The 21645-nt window shown below is 35.0% G+C and overlaps 1 protein-coding gene and 1 pseudogene across 1 annotated transcript; one reads left to right on the top strand and one right to left on the bottom strand.

Moving 5' to 3' along the window:
* LOC144852510 (uncharacterized) overlaps window positions 1-21645 on the bottom strand; it is a 167215-nt pseudogene that overhangs the window by 92788 nt on the left and 52782 nt on the right.
* LOC144851953 (uncharacterized) lies at window positions 15966-18605 on the top strand. Its single transcript, XM_078709626.1, has 4 exons — window positions 15966-16540; window positions 16734-17249; window positions 17464-17616; window positions 17871-18605. Exons 1-4 carry the CDS (start codon window positions 16372-16374, stop codon window positions 18320-18322), a joined length of 1290 nt encoding a protein of 429 aa, XP_078565752.1. The 5' UTR covers window positions 15966-16371; the 3' UTR covers window positions 18323-18605.

The raw sequence follows: 21645 nt of genomic DNA, 5'->3' as shown, positions 1-21645 counted from the left end.
CGTATATTTTTGAATATTCATGAGAACAAATTATATAATTTTTTTCATGCGCGCATTTGCGCGCACTAAAATATGATTTTAAAATAAGTTGGAGTCTTTAATATGCTACAAAATGCACTAGGGTTCGTAAATTAAAAAGTTGCTTAAACGGTAAAATTTCGATTTACCAAATGATACGTCTATGGCTTGATAAAAAATATGATTAATTTGTTAGCTGGTATAAAAACTGCGATATCTCCGTGAAAATTTACTCGATTTTTAAACGGTTTTTTCGAGAAAAAAGCTCAAAGAACAATGAACAACTGCACAACGGTCATGCTTCACTATGATGTATTAGAAACTACTGCGCAGCCTCTGTTTACTTTTCTTGTCACCGATGTCATGCCTGGCTTCTTCCTTAATTAGGGTGTTACGTAATCAGAGCCGACTGCAGCGAGCTGCACGGGTAAACAGGATGTTCTTCAAAGGATCGTTATGGGAAGTTTATTACCCTATGCTTAAGCACTACCGCACAGCGTGATACTAATTGGATTAACTGGATAGCTAGGCCGTGTTGTGCCTCCTCTTATTCTTTACTCCATGGTAAACTTAACTTGCAAACGGCGGGTAATTTGGCTTTTTGAAAGCACATTGTGTATCGATGGTTCGGAAATTCCAGAAAACTTTTCTTTTAAACGGTAGTTCAAACGTCTAGCTCCGCATCCCTTTCCAGAATAAAAGTTATTTATTACCAAGTTTTGCATTTGGGAACTTTTTACCACTTCCTTTCCATCGAAAAACAATGCTGGTGGATTGCCTTTCACTGTAAACCGGTCTCTGTTCCGATAATAATGGGTAATTGCAGTTCTTTCAACACGAGATCATTCGGCACAGGGTACCTGATACGTACCTTGGATTAATTTAACAATTACCTCGTATTGCGTGTCACTCATGGACGAGTGTTTTCGGGCACCACGACTTGAAACAATTGTTATCGTAAGCAATTATAACAAAATGATGAATAACTTCATCCTGGATGATATTATGAAATATTATTTATAGATTTCCCAAAGGTATCAAAATCGACTAAACGCAACTTGGTACTCTAGGTCCTATGCACATGTGATACACTGAGATGCACTCCGGTGTGGAAAAACAGGGATTAGGAAGATTACATGTGTTTAAGTCATTAAGATAATTGATTACGTAATGTTATGCTAATCTGTAGATAAAGAACCATGACTATATTTGTTATTTTACATAAAAATCACGTAAAAGCATCTTTATAAACATGTTCTTAGCAAGAATTATTTTTTGAAAGCATTGATGCAGTGATCTACAGACTTCGATCAGCTTTATATAGGCTACATTAATGATTATTATTATTTTAATTATTGTTATGATTATAATGCATGTTGCAAAACCGTAATTAAAAAATCGCATATGCGTCGTCAATACATAGTATAGGCTACACATACTAGCTAGGGTATGAGTATAGGGTATACAGTTCTTCTTTTAAATTTAATACTGCACACACTAAAATAATTTTCTTTATTTTCAAGTACATTATAATAAAAAGTTAGGCATTTTGTGTTTTAGAAGAGGATTTCCCGAAGTTTTTCGTGTCAAGCATGAAACATCCAGGGGTGGGAATGTCAGGATGTCTTGCCTTAGACATCTTGCTGGGGAATCCCTACTGTGTGTGTACAAACATCAGATTATAGACAATAGAAAGTTCCTGGTCTTGAAACTCAAAAAGGCGGCCGTGCGCGATGTTGAAAGGCTAATACACACTTGCTCCAACTTAACTATCTCAATATTTGACACGGAGATTGGTAATAATATTTACACACGAATAGTAGCTACTGTACCTTAATTTCTGTTTACTCCTATCCAATATAGTTTAATAATATGTATTTTTTTTGCAATAACATCCTCACCTTTCTGTAAACTTCCAACACAGTTTCGTGTTTACAGTTTCGTCAGTAATCACTACAGTTTTAAAATTGATGTTAATTTATATTATTAAACACCATAATTTTACAGAAGTTTAGGTTTAGATTTAGGTTTAAACAAGAACTATTTCTTACAAAAAACACCACCGTAAACAGATTTATTTATCAACTGGAAAAGTATTACTTTATGTTAAACCAAAAAAATACATACACAATTGATATAAATACCTTAGTTTGTCTATGTATTTTTTATAACAAAGGTAAAAGTGAACGAAAGGAAGACCAAGCAAGACCAGAGCTCGACCCAATTAGTCACCTAAATACATTAAAATAAATTGGAATTTATTATGTGCCTTGTTATTTATATATACACACCACATACAGTATATCTTTAATTTTTTTAAATAATTTATTTAAATCTTTATGTTTATGTGTAATTAAAAGGTAGTTCTGATATAAATTAATTAAACACACAAAAGCATTGATAATGGTGTCAATTTCTGTTTCAAGCATAAAACATCAAGGACATCTTGCTGGGGAATCCCTACTGTGTGTGTACAGACATCAGATTATAGACAATAGAAAGGCGCGTATGCATCTTCAATACATAGTATAGGCTACACATACTAGCTAGGGTATGTCATTACAATAATATTGAAAGGATATTTTGTTATTATTAGAACCTAATCTATAGAACTTATACATTATAAATTATATAATTTGTGGGTTTTACAGCTTCTTCTTCTTTTAAATTTAATACTGCACACAATGTAATAACAAAAAACACAAACTACAACATTATTGTCTAACAACAAAATGTCTAATTTCCCAGAACTTTCGTTATACATCATCCACCGACACTGTATAACCTTGACCTTGTAGTATCGTGCACGCGCGCAAAACATCAAACTTCGACTTGAAACTATACGTACATATCAGTAAGCCAACCCCATAAAAAATAAAAACGGGTGGGATTTATCATCGGGATCGGGATCGTAATTTCGGGATAATCGTGATTTTTTCGGGATCCCGGCGGGTTGTCGGGATTTTAAGCGCAAATTCTGGATGAGCGGGATTCTTTTTCGGGATCCCGCCGCCACGACAGGATTTATCATTATTATCGGGACAGTTAATTTGGGATATGTGGGATTTTTGTTTGTAGCTCCCGTCGGTCAACCGGGATTTTTAGCGCAAATTCTGAATGAACGGGATTTGTTCGGGATCCCGTCGCCACGGCGGGATTTATGGGACTAGTATGGGATAGGCTGGATTTTGCTTGTGCTCGACCCGTCGGTTAACCGAGATTTTTAGCGCAATTTCTGAATGAACGGGATTTTTTTGTTTGGGATCCCACCGATACGGCGGGATTTATCATATGATCGGGACAGTTGATTTAGGGAAGACGGATTTGTTTGGGATTTTACGTTTTCGTGCAAATTATGTATTTTGTCTCGAAATTGTATTTTTTATATTTAGCGACATCACGATGAGATTTGTCTGGAATCCCACCGATTAGCGAGATAAGAATAGGATATGTCGTCTGCCACAATCTAAGTTATTTGAAAGCGTCTATTTCGGAATTAGTCATTGGGATCATTTCGGTATACCACATTCGTAACAGACAGAATTCATCTGTAAATTGTATACGAGTTAACAACCACACACCACAAGTAGCAATGGTATACAAGTCATGACCTTTGTAGTATCGTGCACGCGCACAAAAAACATCGAATCGAACTTCGACTTGAAACTATACGTACATATCAGTAAGCCAACGAGTTAACAACCACACACCACAAGTAGCAATGGTATACAAGTCATGACCTTTGTGGTATCGTGCACGCGCACAAAAAACATCGAATCGAACATCGACTTGGAACTATACGAACATAAGAATAAGCCAACGAATTAACAACCACAAGTAGCAATAGTATATTATGAACTTGACCTTGTGGTATCGTGTACGCGCACAAAAACATCGAATCGAGCATCGACTTGGAACTATACGTACATAACAGTAAGCCAATGAGTTAATAACCACACACTACATACAAGTAGCAATTTAACCTTGACCTTTTAGTATCGTGTGCACGCGCAAAAAAACATTGAACATCGACTTATAACTATACGTACATAATAGTAAGCCAACAACCACATAACATGGCCTTGACCTTGAAGTATCGTGCACGCGCGCAGCAAATAACAAACATCGTCTTGAACTATTACGTACATTAAACAAACGAGTTAACGTGCAAATATCGCGCACATGAGCAGCAAATTATAATAATCCAACGCGTTAACCACGACCCTAACAGACGTATCGTGAACAAACAATTATTGAAACAACTCAATACAATCATGATATACTGTAGTACCTCGATCAAAATTGTTTGAGTCTAGCATTAAATTTGATCTGATTTTTTTTTTTTTTACATTTGTGGGCGAAAAATTCTCATTTTTTTTTACATTTGTGGGCATTATCACATTTGTGGGCGATGATCGTTTTCACATTTGTGGGCGCTGTTTATTACATTTGTGGTTGATGCGTTTTCACGTTTGTGGTTGTTTTCACATTTGTGGGTGATGCGTTTTCATATTTGTGGTTGTTTTCACATTTGTGGGTGATGCGTTTTCACATTTGTGGTTGTTTTCACATTTGTGGGCGTTTTTACATTTGTGGGTTCAACAAGAGGTGTAAGAGTTAAGTTAGTGTGTGAGTTGCTGATTGGTGGAGAAGGATAAGGTGGTGGTATGTGTACAATTGAGGGAATTTTGGAAGGAGATAGAAAAAGAAAGGAGACAGAGAAGGAGGGCTATGTTATGTTAAGCAAGAAAGGGATAGGTGAATTATGGTGATATAGAGCTGAAGCAGAAAGGAAATAAAGTGATATACATGAAGTTAATAAATTGTGAGTTGGAAATAATTGTGGTGATATAGAGCTGAAGCAGAAAGGAAATAAAGTGATATACATGAAGTTAATAAATTGTGAGTTGGAAATGATACTATAAGGCTGTACTTAAATGTAGAACTGTTAATTGTTGAGATTACTGAGGAATAATTGAAATTGTGTATGTAAATTGAAGGAAGAAATAACTGTTAGAAATAGCAGAATTAGTTGCATTTAAAGAATTGTTGAAAGTATTGAAGAGTAACTTGATTGATACTGATATTATTTTACGTGGAAAAGGAGAAAGAAATAATTGGTCGGGGAGCGGATTGCAGTGCAGAGCGACATCAAGAAACATTTTAACTTTATATTTAATTTTATTTATATGTCAGGGAAGAATTATAATTGATAATACAAGCAGAACGGGAGCAGAGGCGTGGGAGTTGTTTAGTTGCAGAATCGTTTTCACTTTTATCTGTCTAATTTGTTTTTGTGTCAGCGTAGGAGAGAAGGCAAGAAGGAACGATATTGTGGACATTTATTATTCGTTTAATTATTATTGTAGTTAAAAGGGGGGGTTTCTGGGATTTATTTGACACTAAGAAGATTGTTGATATTTTGTCTGGAAGGATTGGGAATTTGGGGAATTGTATAAATTGTATTGGGAATAGGGATACTGTAAAGGGCGATCATTGTTTGAGAATTGGTTTTTTTTGGTGGTTTTTTTTTTGGGGTTTGGATTATAAGAGAAAGAATTGTTTGTCAAAGATTATTAAATTTACTTTTTACATTTATATGTGTACAGTTGTGGCTATTTACCGTTGTTTACCGGTGGTTACCAGAAATTACATGTCCGAAAGAGCCGTAGTTACGGCTGTGTGACACATACCATATAAATACTCATCACTGTCACTGTTTGACTGCTGTTGTTGATGATCTTAACGTACTGTGCGAAGTGTCTGCCTGCTTGAACTATATCTATTGGTGTTGTTTGTCCCTTGTTTATTTCGGCATACTCTGGCATAATGATTCAACTTATTACAATTGTGACTAGTTTTGCCTTTGGCTGGGCAACTTCCTTTATGAGGATATACACCTCCACAGTTTCGACATTTTGTATTTTAATAATAATAATAATAATATTTATTCGGCAAAAGTTCATAAAGTACAATTCATCTTGCCAGGAGCAAGTAATAGGCATGAGCCCAAACAGAAAACTGCTCTTACTCCATCATTACTTATAAAATACAAAATACAAATACTTATAATACTTATATAAATACTTATAAAATACAAAAATAACAAAACTAAGTAGCACAAATTAAGTCAAAATAAAACAAAACAAAACAAAGTTATAATGAGATACACCAATTAAAAATAAGCTGCATTGAATAAACAATATAAACAATTACAACTTAATATTTTGAGATCAAATGTTTGGTGAGTTGGGATTTAAAGTCTGAAATTGTAGCACATTGTTTAATTTCATTGGGAAGTTGCTCCCAACTTTGCTCCCAACTTTTGCGGTTGTGATTGAACTGGTCTGTGTTTAGTTTGTACTTTTTGAATTTCTACTTTTTCCATGTCTGATGCTCTTACCTATGACACTTCTATAGCCCTGGCTTCCTTCAAAACATTATCTAATGTCCAATCAGGGTATTTCATGATTTCTCTGCGCAACTTCTTATTTACAGTTTCAATTTACAGTGCTTGGCCATATTTCGTAGCTGTGTCACATATTGATCTGCTACCTTGTCTGGTTGTTGGATACACTCGTTTGTTTCTGCCAAGGTATCGTAAATGTCATAGACTTTAGTCCCGGCTAAAAGCAACAGTTGGGCCTTTTTTTGTTCATCCTTTGTGATACTCTTTGCTATGAAGTACGTATCTAATCTGGCTATCCATTTTTCCCACCTCGCCGCTGTGTTGGACGGGTTTTCATCTGGGTCAAATCTAGTCAGCGTGCGAGATAACAGGTCGTGTGACGCCATCTATATATAAATTTACGTAAGAGCAAAATTCGGTAAATCGCGCTTAACTTCTAGAATTTTTACTCGATGGTATATAAAGTTGGTTTTTACTTTCGGTACTGATTTTAACCACCTGATGTAACCCTGTTTACTAATTAAATTAAGTTAGATAATTAGTTATTGACGATTAAAACGAATTTAGGTTTTCCCCAAATAGAGGTGTTTTCCGACCGTGGTATACACTGTCTAATGGATGTCCATCCAAAATACCGGCCACAAAAATGCGAGGAGGCTTCGCATTTTCCTATCTCCTCCTACGATAATTGTTTTTAATAGCTGAAAACCGGTTGAACAGCTCGAGTACAGTATCATAATGTTGAAGACAGGCCGATTTTTTTCTGATAGATTTAATATACGTTTATACAAACGTGGATAGAAACAAACTTCTCGACATACTCAAACATATTATAGACGAAGATGAACATAGGATCGTTAGATTTCTGCTGAGTAAAACCAGACTAAATCTAAAAATAAAAGGGGAAAAAGAACAGCCAATATTCCAAACCAACATCGGCACCCCTCAAGGAGATAGCTTAAGCGCGGTCTTATTCACTGTTTACCTTGAGTCTGCCCTACGTGGAATCAGAACAATTAACCAAACAGAAATACCTCAAGAGATAACATATGCTTCTGATGTAGATTTTTTAGTCTAAACAGCAAGCATAATGTAAACGAATTAGAACGCCATCTATCAACTTTCAACTTAAATGTAAATAAAGAAAAAACAGAACACACTATCGTAAGATGAAAAAAAGAAGACAAACAAGAACAATGGAGAAACACGAAAAAAGTAGGATCGCTCCGTGTGTAGCAATGACCAAACTAAACTCGATGTGGCTTCAAAAAGATAAAATCAAATCAAAAATACGCATCAAGCTGTACAACTCACTAGTTAAAAGTATATTACTCTGTATTACAACTCTGAAACATGGGGAATCACAAAAGAAGAAGCACATAAACTTGACACATTTCACAGACAGCAACATAGGTATCAGGTTCCCAGACAGGATATCGAACATAAATTTATACAGAAGGATAGGAACAAAACCAATTTCGTTAGAAATAGTCGACGCAAGATGGAGACTATTGGGTCACATACTTAGACAAGACCCATGTACACCAGCCAACACAGCAATAAGCTGTTATTTCAGCAACACTACCAATACAAAATTTCGAGGAAGACCGAGAACCACCCTACCTATAACTCTCAGCAACGACCTACTCACCCTTTATAAGCAGAACACAAACATCAAGTATCCCGGACAATTGAAAACCAAGAAAGACATCAAACAACTTAAAGAACTAGCCAATGAAAGATCCGATTGGAAGAAACTGGTAAAAGAGATTTACGGAGCAGCCCAAGCAGAAATGTCTACAGACTTTTCAGCGGAGAGGCAGTAATTATCATCACATAATGCAGTAAATTTTCCCACAGGAGTAATTCTGTGTCCTGTAAAAGATGTAAGCGTAACCTTACTCTGCTCAATTTTAATACTACCCTTTAAATCATTAATAGCGTTCTTAGTTATAATATTGCATTGTGCACCAGTGTCCACTTTGAATGATAGCTTAGAGTTTTCAATCTTCATGTTGATTAACCAATCTTTCTTTGGCTGCTCCTTTGCTACCATATCCATATCCAAGTCTTCTGCGGGACAGCTTCTTTTACAATTGAATGTTTGTTCAAGTCGCTTGTGTTGTTGTCTGCGATGATTAACTTCATCCATATCGGTGAGTGATTCAACTGGTGTTGTTTTCTTTAATAATAATTTGTTTAAATTCGTGCGTGGTTAAAATCTTTAGCATTTTCTCCAAAGTCAGGTTTTCTTCTTCATATATCTTGTCTCTAGCTCTTGTCGACATTTTTATCATTTTTAATAGTTGATCACGAATGATACCATCTTCAGCATCACCAAAGTTACAAGTTTCTGCTAATTTTCAAAGAGCACTTGTCCACTTGCAATCATAAAAATTTCAAACTCTTGTTTGAAAATTTTCCAATTAGCTGCAACATTACCTTCAAATGATAATTCCGACGGCGCTTTAAGGTAAGGTCCTTCAGCCATTTTGCTTAAATTCTGTCACTTCTGACACTATGTAAACTTATTGTTATAGTTTATAAAATATACATGAGGCGTAGTTGCTAATACTAATATGATCTTTATTGTTCGATGTTCAATGTACAAGTGAAAGTAACTTAACTAAAAGTATTCTAATCTACTGGTATAAAATGATTAGTAATATTCATTGTGGTTATACACAGGATACTGTGGTTATCACACAGGGTGCTAATTACATACCTGTGCTATGAGTACAGGTGATACTTAGAAATATCACATCTGTTTACAGTTTACAACAAGGGCATCCCATAGACAGAATGGGACTTGTAATCTTTCAAAGCCGCAATAACGTGTGCATCCAGTGGTGGGAGTGGTAATCCACTGGATCACATGTATCCATACTACTACAGGCATCTGAAGTGCTCTGCTGTGATTCCAAGCTTGTATCAAGTATTTCCTCAAATTCTGTTTCAATGTCACTGAAACTTCTATTGGAGCTATGTTTCAGTACCGTAATAGGCCTAGTCGTCATATCTGCAGAGATGAGTGGTTAAGTATTTTAGTTAAAATAGTGTGTACAGTATGTCTGTCACAAATACCGATGGTAGGCTCTCTGAAAGTAGGTGTCGATTATTATTTACAAAATAACTTTCACTAATAATTGTCATGATGACTTACCGGTATTCATTTTCCATGCATTTATAAGCTTGCGACATTGAATGGGTTTCAAATGTTCACTCAAATCTGCTTCACTGATGTACTGCAAATCCTCAACACGCTCAACCCCACACCCCAATTTTTAAAAATGTATTATGGAAGCTGATGAGTTGTAGATATAAATTGCTGTAAAATTTGTACCTACCGGATGTTCTGACGTCACCATATGGCCACTTGAATTTTAAAAATTGTTTTCGCTTTAATACTAGTTAATCCCATTTAATAGAGCGCTTATGCTTATCCCATTTCGTCCTAGATTTTAATATGTTCTTTATCAATTAATTCTCTTTCTTCACATGCGTTAACAAAATTAAAATTTTTCTTAGGTCATCATATTAAAAAATTTGAATAACGTGACCTACTTAATTTCATCTATACAGTATATTTCAATCTGTTATAGCTCCTTAGAATGAAAAGTTACCCACATGATTAAAACTTATTATGGAAGCTGTTGAATTGTAGATATGAATTCCTATAAAAATTTTGTTTCCCTGATGTCATGACGTCATCATATGGCCAGTTGAATTCAAAAAGTCATACCGCATTTAAAATAGCGCTCGCTTTTTCGTGTTTAAAATTTTCATTATTATTCATTGTAATTATTTAGATAATTATCTTCTAAAATTGCTATCTTTATATTACATTTTGATGATGTCATCAAGTTAAAAATTGGATTAAAAAATGGGTCTCGTAATTTCATCTTTGCTACACTGTATATAACATATATAGAGTATTCCAGAAATACTGTTATGCTTTATGACACAAAATATAGGTACAATTCAACACTGTAAACATATTTAATTCATGTCATAGGATGGCATAATAATTGTCGACGTTCATATAATGTATGTGGTGCATGTTGCATTTGCACGGATAACCCGAACTCGTCAAAGTGACGAATTCAAATCTAGTTTATAATTGAGTTCTTCTCAGTAGTCTTGGGTTTGTGTGATTTGTCTCGTTTAGAATAAGGATAAGATTTTATTTTGTCGTTTAGCCATTCCAGTGTGAAATATTTCTGGACAAAGATGCAATGGTTGAGAAACAATGCCATAACATACGAAACAATGCCTTCAAGTAGCATATGCATTGGATCATGAGGAAATATTTCTGTGATTGGCAAGTTATGAATACTAGCCAAGGCACTTTCGTTGTTGATGCCCCACATTTTGCTCCAATATTCCCGGGATTTGTTGTTCAAGCCTTTCAGAATATCACATCGTTGAACATGTTCGTCATTACATCGGTGAATGAACCCATCTGGAGTGAAAATAGAATGGGCTGTTTTTCCACTGGCATTTCCACTAGCTAGCTAGTGTAACGCATCATAATATGTAATAAAATCATGCAGAAGGAATTTTGCACCAAATTCATGAATCTTTGATGTTTTGGCTACACCTAAAAGTTCAATGAAACTGAGCCTAGATCTATGTTGAGGCGGAATATTTGCAATTGTGTAAGGCGTCATGTCCAAATGTTTTCAAACGTACAAACCGCGTCAAACGGTCACCGTTGATAGCTTGATCGTTTGCCGCGTGTAACGATCGTAAAAGAGCTAATTAAATTATGCATTTAGTATTGTACCGCCCACCGCCCACCGCCCATTGTTTAGCCGTTAGACGCGCGTTAGCGTTAAACGTCGTTGGTTTTATTATGCCTACGCACTGCTGCTGCCGTAGATCGTGTAAACAATGTCTAGGCCTAGCTGCCTTTCGCCTACTGTTTTATCGTCAACATTCAAGAACCGTAGAAAAGTTAATGTTATAAAACACAGAATGTTTTAATAAATATTATTATTACAATATAGATTGACTAATTGCTCGCACATTCTATAAAGTGTACTACGTACAGTAACAGTTTAGTTCAGTACAACAAAATGAATTACTTTTTCTTAAATACTGTCAACCTACGCGATGTTCACATTTATAGGCTAGGTCGACTCGAGTGTCTGCCAGCCCTATATGCAGGGATGATGATGTCACCAACTTTTTTTTGCTGAGTGCTACAGTAGCATGATATACCCAGTACCGTTTTGATCGTACGATTAATCGGGAAACCACCTCACGTCGGCATTTTTTTCTCTACGGCGCGTGAGGCTGTGTGTATATAACATTTTTAGGTTAATTAAATGCATTTAATGTAATATTTGTTATGATTGTGTTTAAAAGTCTACAAATATAATAATTTAAAATATTTTAACTGTGTTCATGCAATCCGAGTATGAATCCCTTATCCATAATTTTCGCTAAATGTCATATTCTTGGTCATACAGTTTTGTTCTGTTAACATATTATTTCGTCCTTCAAGTTTAATGCATTGCTAATTTACCACACAATATATTATAGAATGTCAAGTAGTACTGGTAAAAAATGTCAATAATTATTTTGAACAAAAAAAAAAAACAATTAAAAAATCGATTTTCGATATCGAATCGATATTTGTTACGATTTATTAAGAATATTGATGGAACTTGAGTACTCTATGTACAATCGTTAAAGTCGTGCTTATGTTCGTTGTACAGTACCGTAGGCTACTACAGTATTCAAAGTTATTCTACATCGTTATTATTATTAAATTTGGGAGACAACCACGAGGCCGGCTCAACTGACGGGTTCTAACCACGTCGCAGCACTCAGAATTTCCGATCGGCACCATGTTTTTAATTGTCCACAATAAAAAAAAAATCAAAATAATAGTATTACATTTTTATGTGTAAATCGAAGAATTTATGGGGCGTTGGAAAACAATTACTCGCTTCCTGGACAATGAGCATGCAAGGACAATTGAGATTTAAGACAAAGCTTTTAATTTGAGTTGCTATCGTGCATAATAGAGGTACAGTACATTCAATATGCCAAATCGTGACTACTCAAGCCGAACGAAAAGCAAATACTTAATGTTTTTTATGTGGGCATAGGGAGATCATTATTATGCTAGTAAACAAATTAAAAAAATACATCGACGACAAACTCAGTAGCCTTCACAAAATAAATGGAAAATCAATATATTCCTTGTTTAATAAGTATAAATTAAATATTAATACAATTAGGCCTTTGTGCAACGAAAAAATGGCCAATGATTTATTTATTTCAACAAATAACGAAGGTGGTCCATCTGATTATGACGGGACATATATAGGCCTAACGTGTAACAATAAAAATTAAATTAAATAGAATTTATAAACAAAATAAAATTCACAAAACAGAATCAAACATTAAATGAATAAAATTGAATGACCAGTCATCTTTTTAACGATCTAAGATTACCGACCGGCAGAATTTGGAGTAAAAACATTTATATTTATATTTATATTTGTTACGATTTTTATTTACAATATTTTTTGTCCTGGGTGATATTTTCTGCGATGAGCAGTGACGTCGGAATTGTTGAATAGCGTATACGCAGGACAAATCAAACATTTACCTAAGCCACCATGTGGCATCGCGTTGTCGCTTGTGTCCCAAGATTCAAATTGTAAAACATCGTGAAAACTACAGAAATGTTCCCCATTTTCTTCGAGCATCGGCGATGGAAATCCTCCGTTTGCAATTACTGGGTACGTGGTACAATGGCTACAATCGTCGTCACTACATTTATAAAATGCCGTAAATCCCTTTCGCCTGTCAATATGTTTTAACATGAATCTTACCTCATCCACAATGTCACTTTCTTTGAACTTTTTGCCACTGTTGGATGACATTACCTCGTAGCAGGGTTTAAAGTCACTATAAGGTGTTTCTTCTTGACCGGAAACAATGAATGACGTTTGAATTTCATTACCAGCGAACATTAATCCATCCCAGTAATTATGTAATCGCGACATAGCAGCGTCGTACACACGATGTATTTTGTTCTGACGTTCATCGTCTGAAAGGTCCGGTTGATCCCATGGTGATTTCTCCTCTCCGTCTAGTTTATCGGGAAGTGAAACGGAGGCTAGTGATTGTGTACATACACCCCAGACGTGCTCAATAGCATTTAGAGCGGATTGTCCTGGTGCGTGGCAAGTAATAAGAAGTGCATCTATTCGCGTGTCTTTGAAAAGTCTACAATAGTACAATAAATTTGTGTTATGTCCAGTATTGAAATCACATCCCCCATCTGTAATTATTGTCACAATAGACTCTCCGTTTTGCGTGTCCTCTTTAATCATTGGTAGAAGGTCATTTACATGAGATGCAACATCACATTTGGTTTTGGGACCCCTTAAAACAATGCGTGTTGGCCCATTTCGCTGAACACGGAGTTCAAATCTGCCATGCTTATCAGAAAACGCTTGAGGTGGGTCATGAAGAGTAAGTTTTAAATATCCACACGGTGTGAGTAGACTTCCATTTCGCGAAGGAAAGTCGTGGTCCAAGTAGTTGGGTCTGTCGTTTGTCGGAAAGAATTTGCGAATCTTTGTCCTTCTGTCGACGGCAAGTACATCTGTTCCTGTAAGAGAAGAAAACAAAATGTCCAGTATCAGAAAAACTGATTTCACTAGCAGTAAAAAGTTTGGAAAGGCCTATATTAGCTAAGTATTTAATTGCGAAACGAGTAATCTTTATTTAACTTTACAATAAAATTTAATGACAAAAAACAAGAAGATCGACGTTTCGATTTTTAGATTTTGAAATAATCCAAAAACTAAATTGTTACGGACGGACAATTTTTTTGTGTCACGGACGGACACTTTTGCTCTTAAAACATATTTGACCCAGTTTCATAATAAAAATTGCCAAATATGTTTTTTATTATATAATAAGATCGACGTTTCGGAACCATCATGGAACAATTTTCAAGATCAAGTGATCGAATTATACAAAAAAAACAAACACCAATGGTATGATTCGATCACTTGATCTTGAAAATTGTTCCATGATGGTTCCAAAACGTCGATCTTTTTTTATTATATAATAAAAAACATATTTGGCAATTTTTATTATGAAACTGGGTCAAATATGTTTTAAGAGCAAACGTGTCCGTCTGTGACACAAAAAAAGTGTCCGTCCGTAACAATTTAGTTTTTGGATTATTTCAAAATCTAAAATTTTTTTTTTTAATCTTTGAGATATTGTACAACAATATGACTAAATTTACTTTAATAATACAAATTTATAGTCTAGTCTTACTTTCCTAGATAGAGATTTTTTTACACAAATTTGGAAAGTGGGTATGTGGTATACAAATTGCATAAAAAACATACAAAGAATTTAAACCTCCTTCCAGACCATTTTTATCAATTGATAAAGTCAAATGTTTAGGGAAAGTGTCCGTCCGTAACGTTGGACGGACAAAGTACAAACAAAACAAGGTACATAATATGAAGAGAAAAGAAGAGAAAGTTAAGGTCGTACAGAGTCTGGCTACTAAAACAAAAGAAGGAAATTTGAGCAGCACAAGACGAAAAAAGCAATAAGAAAAAAAAATGCATACCGATCTTGATTTTGTTCTTGTTGTCAATTGAATAAAGAACACAATTTCGTGGGTATAATGCGTTAAATTGAAAGGCATATTTCACTCTTGCATTGTAAAAATGACCATTGTCGTTGGGTTTCATACGGCTGTTTTCTTTTCTTGGTACTTTGGCATCAATATAGCCTTTATATCGCGATGCATTTTTTCTTCCCTCGTGTGGGCACTTGAGCATTCGGTGAACAGTGTTTATACCTGAAATAAAATGTTTTTTTTAAATAAACGATTATACAGAAAAGTGTATGTTATTTCCAAGCACATTATAGAAATTCAAGACAATAAAACACACGCCTGTCCTAGTTTGATGCTTGCTTTTTTTTTTCGTATATTGTTAATACATCATTTTCACGCACTTAAATATAATGTAGGCCTACTTACTGAATCTGGGGTGATCTTCTTTCAGGTTATCAACCTCGCGTAAAATGTGCGATTGCAGGAGCTTTAGACTAGTGCCGCAGTTGCCAGTAGTATTCTGTCGTCGTCCATGCGCTTCAAAACCACTACTTTCGACAAAGTTTTTGGCAACTGGAATTATGTTCGGAAATTTGGATACAATTGACGGTCTTCCGCGTTTTGCCTGTGTTGCAGTTTCAAGATGTTGTCTTTTACGACGTAAATAGTTACCAGAACATAAATTTGATTTTGGATTCCACATTGTTAAAAAATAGATGTTGACACTGTATAAAATTACTGAGAAATGACCATATAATTTTCTAATGTGCTTGCATACATACGAAGCTAGATACGCCCAGCTATTTGCTCCAAAATAGTCTGAATATAGACAATCGAAGCTGGATACGCCTAAGTTTTTTTTTTTCAAACAAGTCTTTGTTTCTTTTATATTATTATTATTTGCAAAACTCATCGTCTTTTATTATGAGAATAGGCGAAGCTGGACACACCCGGGCATTTCTAGAAAAGGTTTTTGCTTCTTTTATATTATTGTTATTTGCAAAACTCATCGTCTTTTATTATGAGAATAGGCGAAGCTGGACACACCCGGGCATTTCTATAAAAGGTTTTTGCTTCTTTTATATTATTGTTATTTGCAAAACTCATCGTCTTTTATTATGAGAATAGGCGAAGCTGGACACACCCGGGTGTTTGTGTCTTACTCATCAAAAGGTCAGAGGTGGTGACCAGTTTAACTTACTGTTTGTAGATAACCAATCACAAATAACTATCTGTCAATAGGATGGTAATTTTTTACATCTTTCATTTCTCTATAATCGACGCATACCAACACTTTTATCTTTAATTATTGTATATCGAAATTTTCATAAATATGTCGGAATTATATTATCTTGTAAAATGGCTGGAACCGAGAAAAGATAAAGGAAGTATTTCGCATGTCCTACGCAACGAAATCGACAGTGAGGCCAAAATAATATCCGTTGGCATGACAATAAGAGCCAAGTATGTTCGCAAGTTCTACAAGGCAGAAGTAATTGAGGGTATGTTTTTATTACTTAGTTTTTTCAACAAATTAGTTTGTAATAGGCCAATAATATTTAAAGCTATTTTTACCACCGATAAATAGATAGGGCCCACTCTTTTCTGCTTTCCTCTATAGCTTTTGTATATATCGTGATGAATGAAAAATGATGTGCAGGCCTTAATGATTTTAACTTCTGTTTGTTTTTATAGTTTGCGAATCCGAAAATGAAGATGAGGAAGACCAAGTAGATGGAAATAAAGCGACAACCAATGATGAGGTAGAAACAACTAGACACAGAGAAGTAGCGGTAACGGATGATGGTATGAACGACGAGGTAGGAGAAAGCGTGGTGAAAGAAGTGGTGGTAAGCGATAAAGAAGTGGTGGTAAGCGATAAAGAAGTGGTGGTAAGCGATAAAGAAGTGGTGGTAAGCGATAAAGAAGTGGTGGTAAGCGATAAAGAAGTGGTGGTAAGCGATAAAGAAGTGGTGGTAAGCGATAAAGAAGTGGTAGTGACATTAACGAATGGTATGAACGACGAGTTGACAGAAAGTGACGAAGAAGTGGGCGCAAACGGAGAACCAAAAGCAAAAAAAACAAGATTGGATAGCGACTTTCTTGACATAGAAGAAGACGATGAAGATGAATTCCTTCGTGGTGCTGCGGCTATCACAAGCGACTCGTTTTTGCAAGGACTCCAAGGATCAAACGACTTTCAAATAAGCTGTAAGTATTTTTTATAGTTTAATTAGGTGATAATTTAGAATAAAATGATCATCTATTGTTTGTTGACCTTGTTATGATAATCCTTTGAATAATGAATCATAGCAAATAACTGGCCTATTGAGATTTATCCTTCATTTATTATTGTTGTTAATAATAACTACTGTTCTAAACATTATCATACTAATATATTTGTTGTTATCTATATAAATTACAGCTCCGAAACAAGACACCACGGTTCAACGACTACTGGAAGGACTAACTTGTCTGTTGGAACAGTCGGCAAATGGACACAGTGGTGGAAACAGTGTTGGAGGACAAAACAAATCAAGTGATGTCGGATGTAGCCATACCGAATTGAGTGATACTCGTAAGTATTGTTGTTATGCTTTTGACCATGAGGGAAACGTCTACATTTTCTGCCAATTATCTTTGTTGAATATACATTTTAGTAAGTGTTTAAATGATTTTGATATATATATAGTCTATCCATTGTTGTTTTCCTTTACAGGCAGAATGCACTCATAATATTTCAATGCAAATGTGATTCCTAGCACCCCTCCATTCCCCACAACCCGAAACATCTACAACAAAAATTAATGTGCGTTTTTTCTCTAATTACAGTTAAAGATGTTTTGACACGTTTAACAAGTTTAGAAAAGGAAGTGGCAATGTTAAAACGTGCATGTAAAGTTGCGCCGAAGACGCTCACTAAGAAAGTGATTTTGCCACCACCAACTACTGAATCTGGAATATACAAGTTGGGCGGAGAAGTACCTGTTTGCAGAAAAGATTTTGAAACATGTGTCAATGGCGCGGATAGAGCAACGTCACTTGTTCGAGCATTAATGGACATGGTTTTCTTAAAAGCTGAATTGTTATCTTGTAATTTAAGTGGGACAGGGGGGCTTAACCCGTTACCTGAAGCAAAAATGTTGGCTATATTCAGAGAGGTCGATGTCATCTTTCCCAATTCGACCATAACGGAAGAAAAAGCCATCAAAGAAGCTGTTAATGGCAAATGCCGATATGTCCGATTTTTGAATAAAAGAAGGGAAGAACGGCCGACTGAATAATAACCTGTAAATAATATATATTGTTGATATTGCATGATAAATATAGCGTACATTGTCTTAATTCGTAATACTAATTCGTTTTGCAGTACCGTAGGCTACTAATTCAAAGTTATTCTAAATCGTTATTAATAAAATAAATTGTAAATATGTTGTATAATAAATATATTGTTGATATTACATGATAAATATAGCGTACATTGTCTTAATTTCTACTAATTCGTTGTACAGTACCGTAGGCTACTACAGTATTCAAAGTTATTCTACATCGTTATTAATATTAAATTTGGGAGACAACCACGAGGCCGGCTCAACTGACGGGTTCTAACCACGTCGCGGCACTCAGAATTTCTGATCGGCACCATGTTTTTAATTTAATTAAATAATTAAATTTAATAAAAAAATCAAAATAATAGTATTACATTTTTATGTGTAAATCGAAGAATTTATGGGGCGTTGGAAAACAATTACTCGCTTCATGGACAATGAGCATGCAAGGACAATTGAGATTTAAGACAAAGCTTTTAATTTGAGTTGCTATCGTGCATAATAGAGGTACAGTACATTCAATTTGTAATGCCAAATCGTGACTACTCAAGCCGAACGAAAAGCAAATACTTAATGTTTTTTATGTGGGCATAGAGAGATCATTATTATGCTAGTAAACAAATTAAAAAATACATCGACGACAAACTCAGTAGCCTTCACAAAATAAATGGAAAATCAATATATTCCTTGTTTAATAAGTATAAATTAAATATTAATACAATTAGGCCTTTGTGCAACGAAAAAATGGCCAATGATTTATTTATTTCAACAAATAACGAAGGTGGTCCATCTGATTATGACGGGACATATATAGGCCTAACGTGTAACAATAAAAATTAAATTAAATAGAATTTATAAACAAAATAAAATTCACAAAAAATAGAATCAAACATTAAATGAATAAAATTAAATGACCAGTCATCTTTTTAACGACCTAAATAAGATTACCGACCGGCAGAATTTGGAGTAAAAACATGTGAGCGCTGTGAACAGGAGGAGAAAGAGGATATCGCGTGACCAACATCTAGGTACTTGTTTACCCTATAATTATCGGCCCGCAATCTATGAGCGCGCGAACACCGACGGCCGGCATTCGCTGCTGCTATTTTTAGAATTGAAGACCTTGTTTTTTTAACGATCGGCTACTGTAGACGTTCGCTAATGCATTTAGAAGTGATATTTGATAGTTCACCGGTGGCGTGGCACATCGTGTTGCTATTGTAGTCTGAACTTCCTATTGATATTTTCAGTCGACTATGTAAAAGAAAGCGACTAAAAACATTCCAGGTCCCTGTTTATTATTGATATTAAATTATTCATTCATTCATTGAGGTTACGAACTTATAAACATTTTAGAATGATGCTTGAGATCGGAACCCCCACAAACTGAAACGAATTGTTTGGGCCTTGTTTGTGATGACTCATCGTTAAACGCAGTATCAAACGACGTCGCACGAAGCGATTCGCAACGACGTTAAACGATTCGTAAAAATCAGTCAAGCATGTTAGTGGGCGGAACTATTACAAGCTATGCATATTGTCCATTTTCCAAACGGTCTGACGATTTTAGAATGTTCATGCTAACGCTAAAACAAAAGAAAACGCGATTAACGCGCTTTGTCAGTTTGAAAACATTTGGACATGACGCCTAATAGAACATTGACATTTTGTGTTTTTTAATAAGAGCATACGAAAATATCGGGATGTGACCGACATCCCGATCTTTTGGGAATCCCGATTACCCATCCCTTATCGGGATTTTCTGAATTACATATCTCGTACAGGGATTTTCTTTAGGATTTACGAAAAAATTGGGATTTTGGGTCGGGATTTTCAGTCGAAAATATTGAGATCTCGAAGGCCCATTTTTTGAGGAATTATCCCGCTTACATATCCCGTAGGGATTTTAGACCGAAACAACGAGTTCCCGATAATAAGTCCCGTTTTGGAATTTCCGATCGGAGGATCCTGTCACGTTCCTGGTTTTTCAATGAACATCATAGCTAAAAATCTCAAAATGTTATACCGATCATAACCCACAAAGAGTTCCTTGTAAAGTAACAGAAATCTAAACTGGTTTTTAAAAAGGAGCTGACGGATAGCAAGATAAATAAAATAAAGGTATAACTTAAATTTACGTTTCTGATATTTTTATTCAAAAAAAATTCTTAGAAGGACTTGTATTTGTTATTTCTTATTCCTCTAATTTTGTCGTTCAATTTCTTTACTATTGTCTCCCGAAATTATAAGTAATTAATAATTGGAACAAAAACAGGACCTGCATTAATTAGAACAATTTTCCACTACTTAAAAATATTGTTTTAAAAAGGCTGATTTCACATATTCCATGTACGTATCGTACACATTTTAGTATAACTGTAATTGATTAGTTATCTGTATAGTTATAACAATAGAGATCATCATACCATCCTTGTTGCCGTCGGCTTCTTCTTCTTGACAAGCTGCAATATAATGATAAATCAGTGAAAATGGTATCAATATTGGTCTTCACTGAAATGATAACTCCATATTATATTAGTCTTAATTTTTTTCAAATGAAAAAAAAACTTTAAAATAGTCTGTTTACCTTTATACACTGCTTTTATGCAAGATTTGCTTGTGGCAAATCCATCCAATTGGTCCTTTATTGATTGTTGGCCTGCTTGTAATTCCTTCACCTTCATAACAACAAACATAACACTTTACTTTAAACAATAAACATAATTCAAGAACAAACAATTACTGGTGTGCCTATATGATTAATACTGTATAGTAGTGATTGGTATACGACACATAGTCCGTCAATTTTTTTTTAAACCCCATTATTACCATTTCAAAAATATCTTTCTATACGGCGGCTGCTGGTGGTGGTGATGGCATTGGGTAAGGGTCGTCACTCCATTTGCGGAACAGCGCGCCTTCTCTCTCTTTCTCTTTTCGCCAGCAAGCTTCTTGTTGAGCCTAAAATAAAATTTACAATTATATGTGAGTATATTGTGTAGACAATCTCATAAATCTATCGGAAGTTATAATAAAATGATATGTGCCTTCTTGGGTATTGATGTATCAAAGATCGGAATTTTACTGAGAAGGTTTTAAACTAAATTTGAAACACAGTCTGGGTGGGTACTGGGCATGGCTAATAATATATGATTAATGCTGTAATAGTAGGTGGTTGGTTTACGCTTATATTGTAATACAAGATACAAGAAACTTTATTGTCAAAGGGCAAACATGTTACAGTTGAAATTCTTCTTGCTTACTGCAAGAACTCACCA

Source organism: Antedon bifida, chromosome 9, assembly GCF_963402885.1.
Source record: "Antedon bifida chromosome 9, ecAntBifi1.1, whole genome shotgun sequence".
Taxonomy (NCBI): Eukaryota; Metazoa; Echinodermata; class Crinoidea; order Comatulida; family Antedonidae; genus Antedon; species Antedon bifida.
Note: the sequence above shows the minus strand (reverse complement) of the source record. Positions and strands in the feature narration are given on the sequence as shown.

Coding starts and splice junctions, on each gene's coding strand:
- LOC144851953 (XM_078709626.1), top strand. CDS start 16,372: ATGTCGGAATTATATTATCTTGTAAAATGGCTGGAACCGAGAAAAGAT. Junction 16,541..16,733: donor CAAGGCAGAAGTAATTGAGG/GTATGTTTTTAT, acceptor TTGTTTTTATAG/TTTGCGAATCCGAAAATGAA. Junction 17,617..17,870: donor TACCGAATTGAGTGATACTC/GTAAGTATTGTT, acceptor CTCTAATTACAG/TTAAAGATGTTTTGACACGT.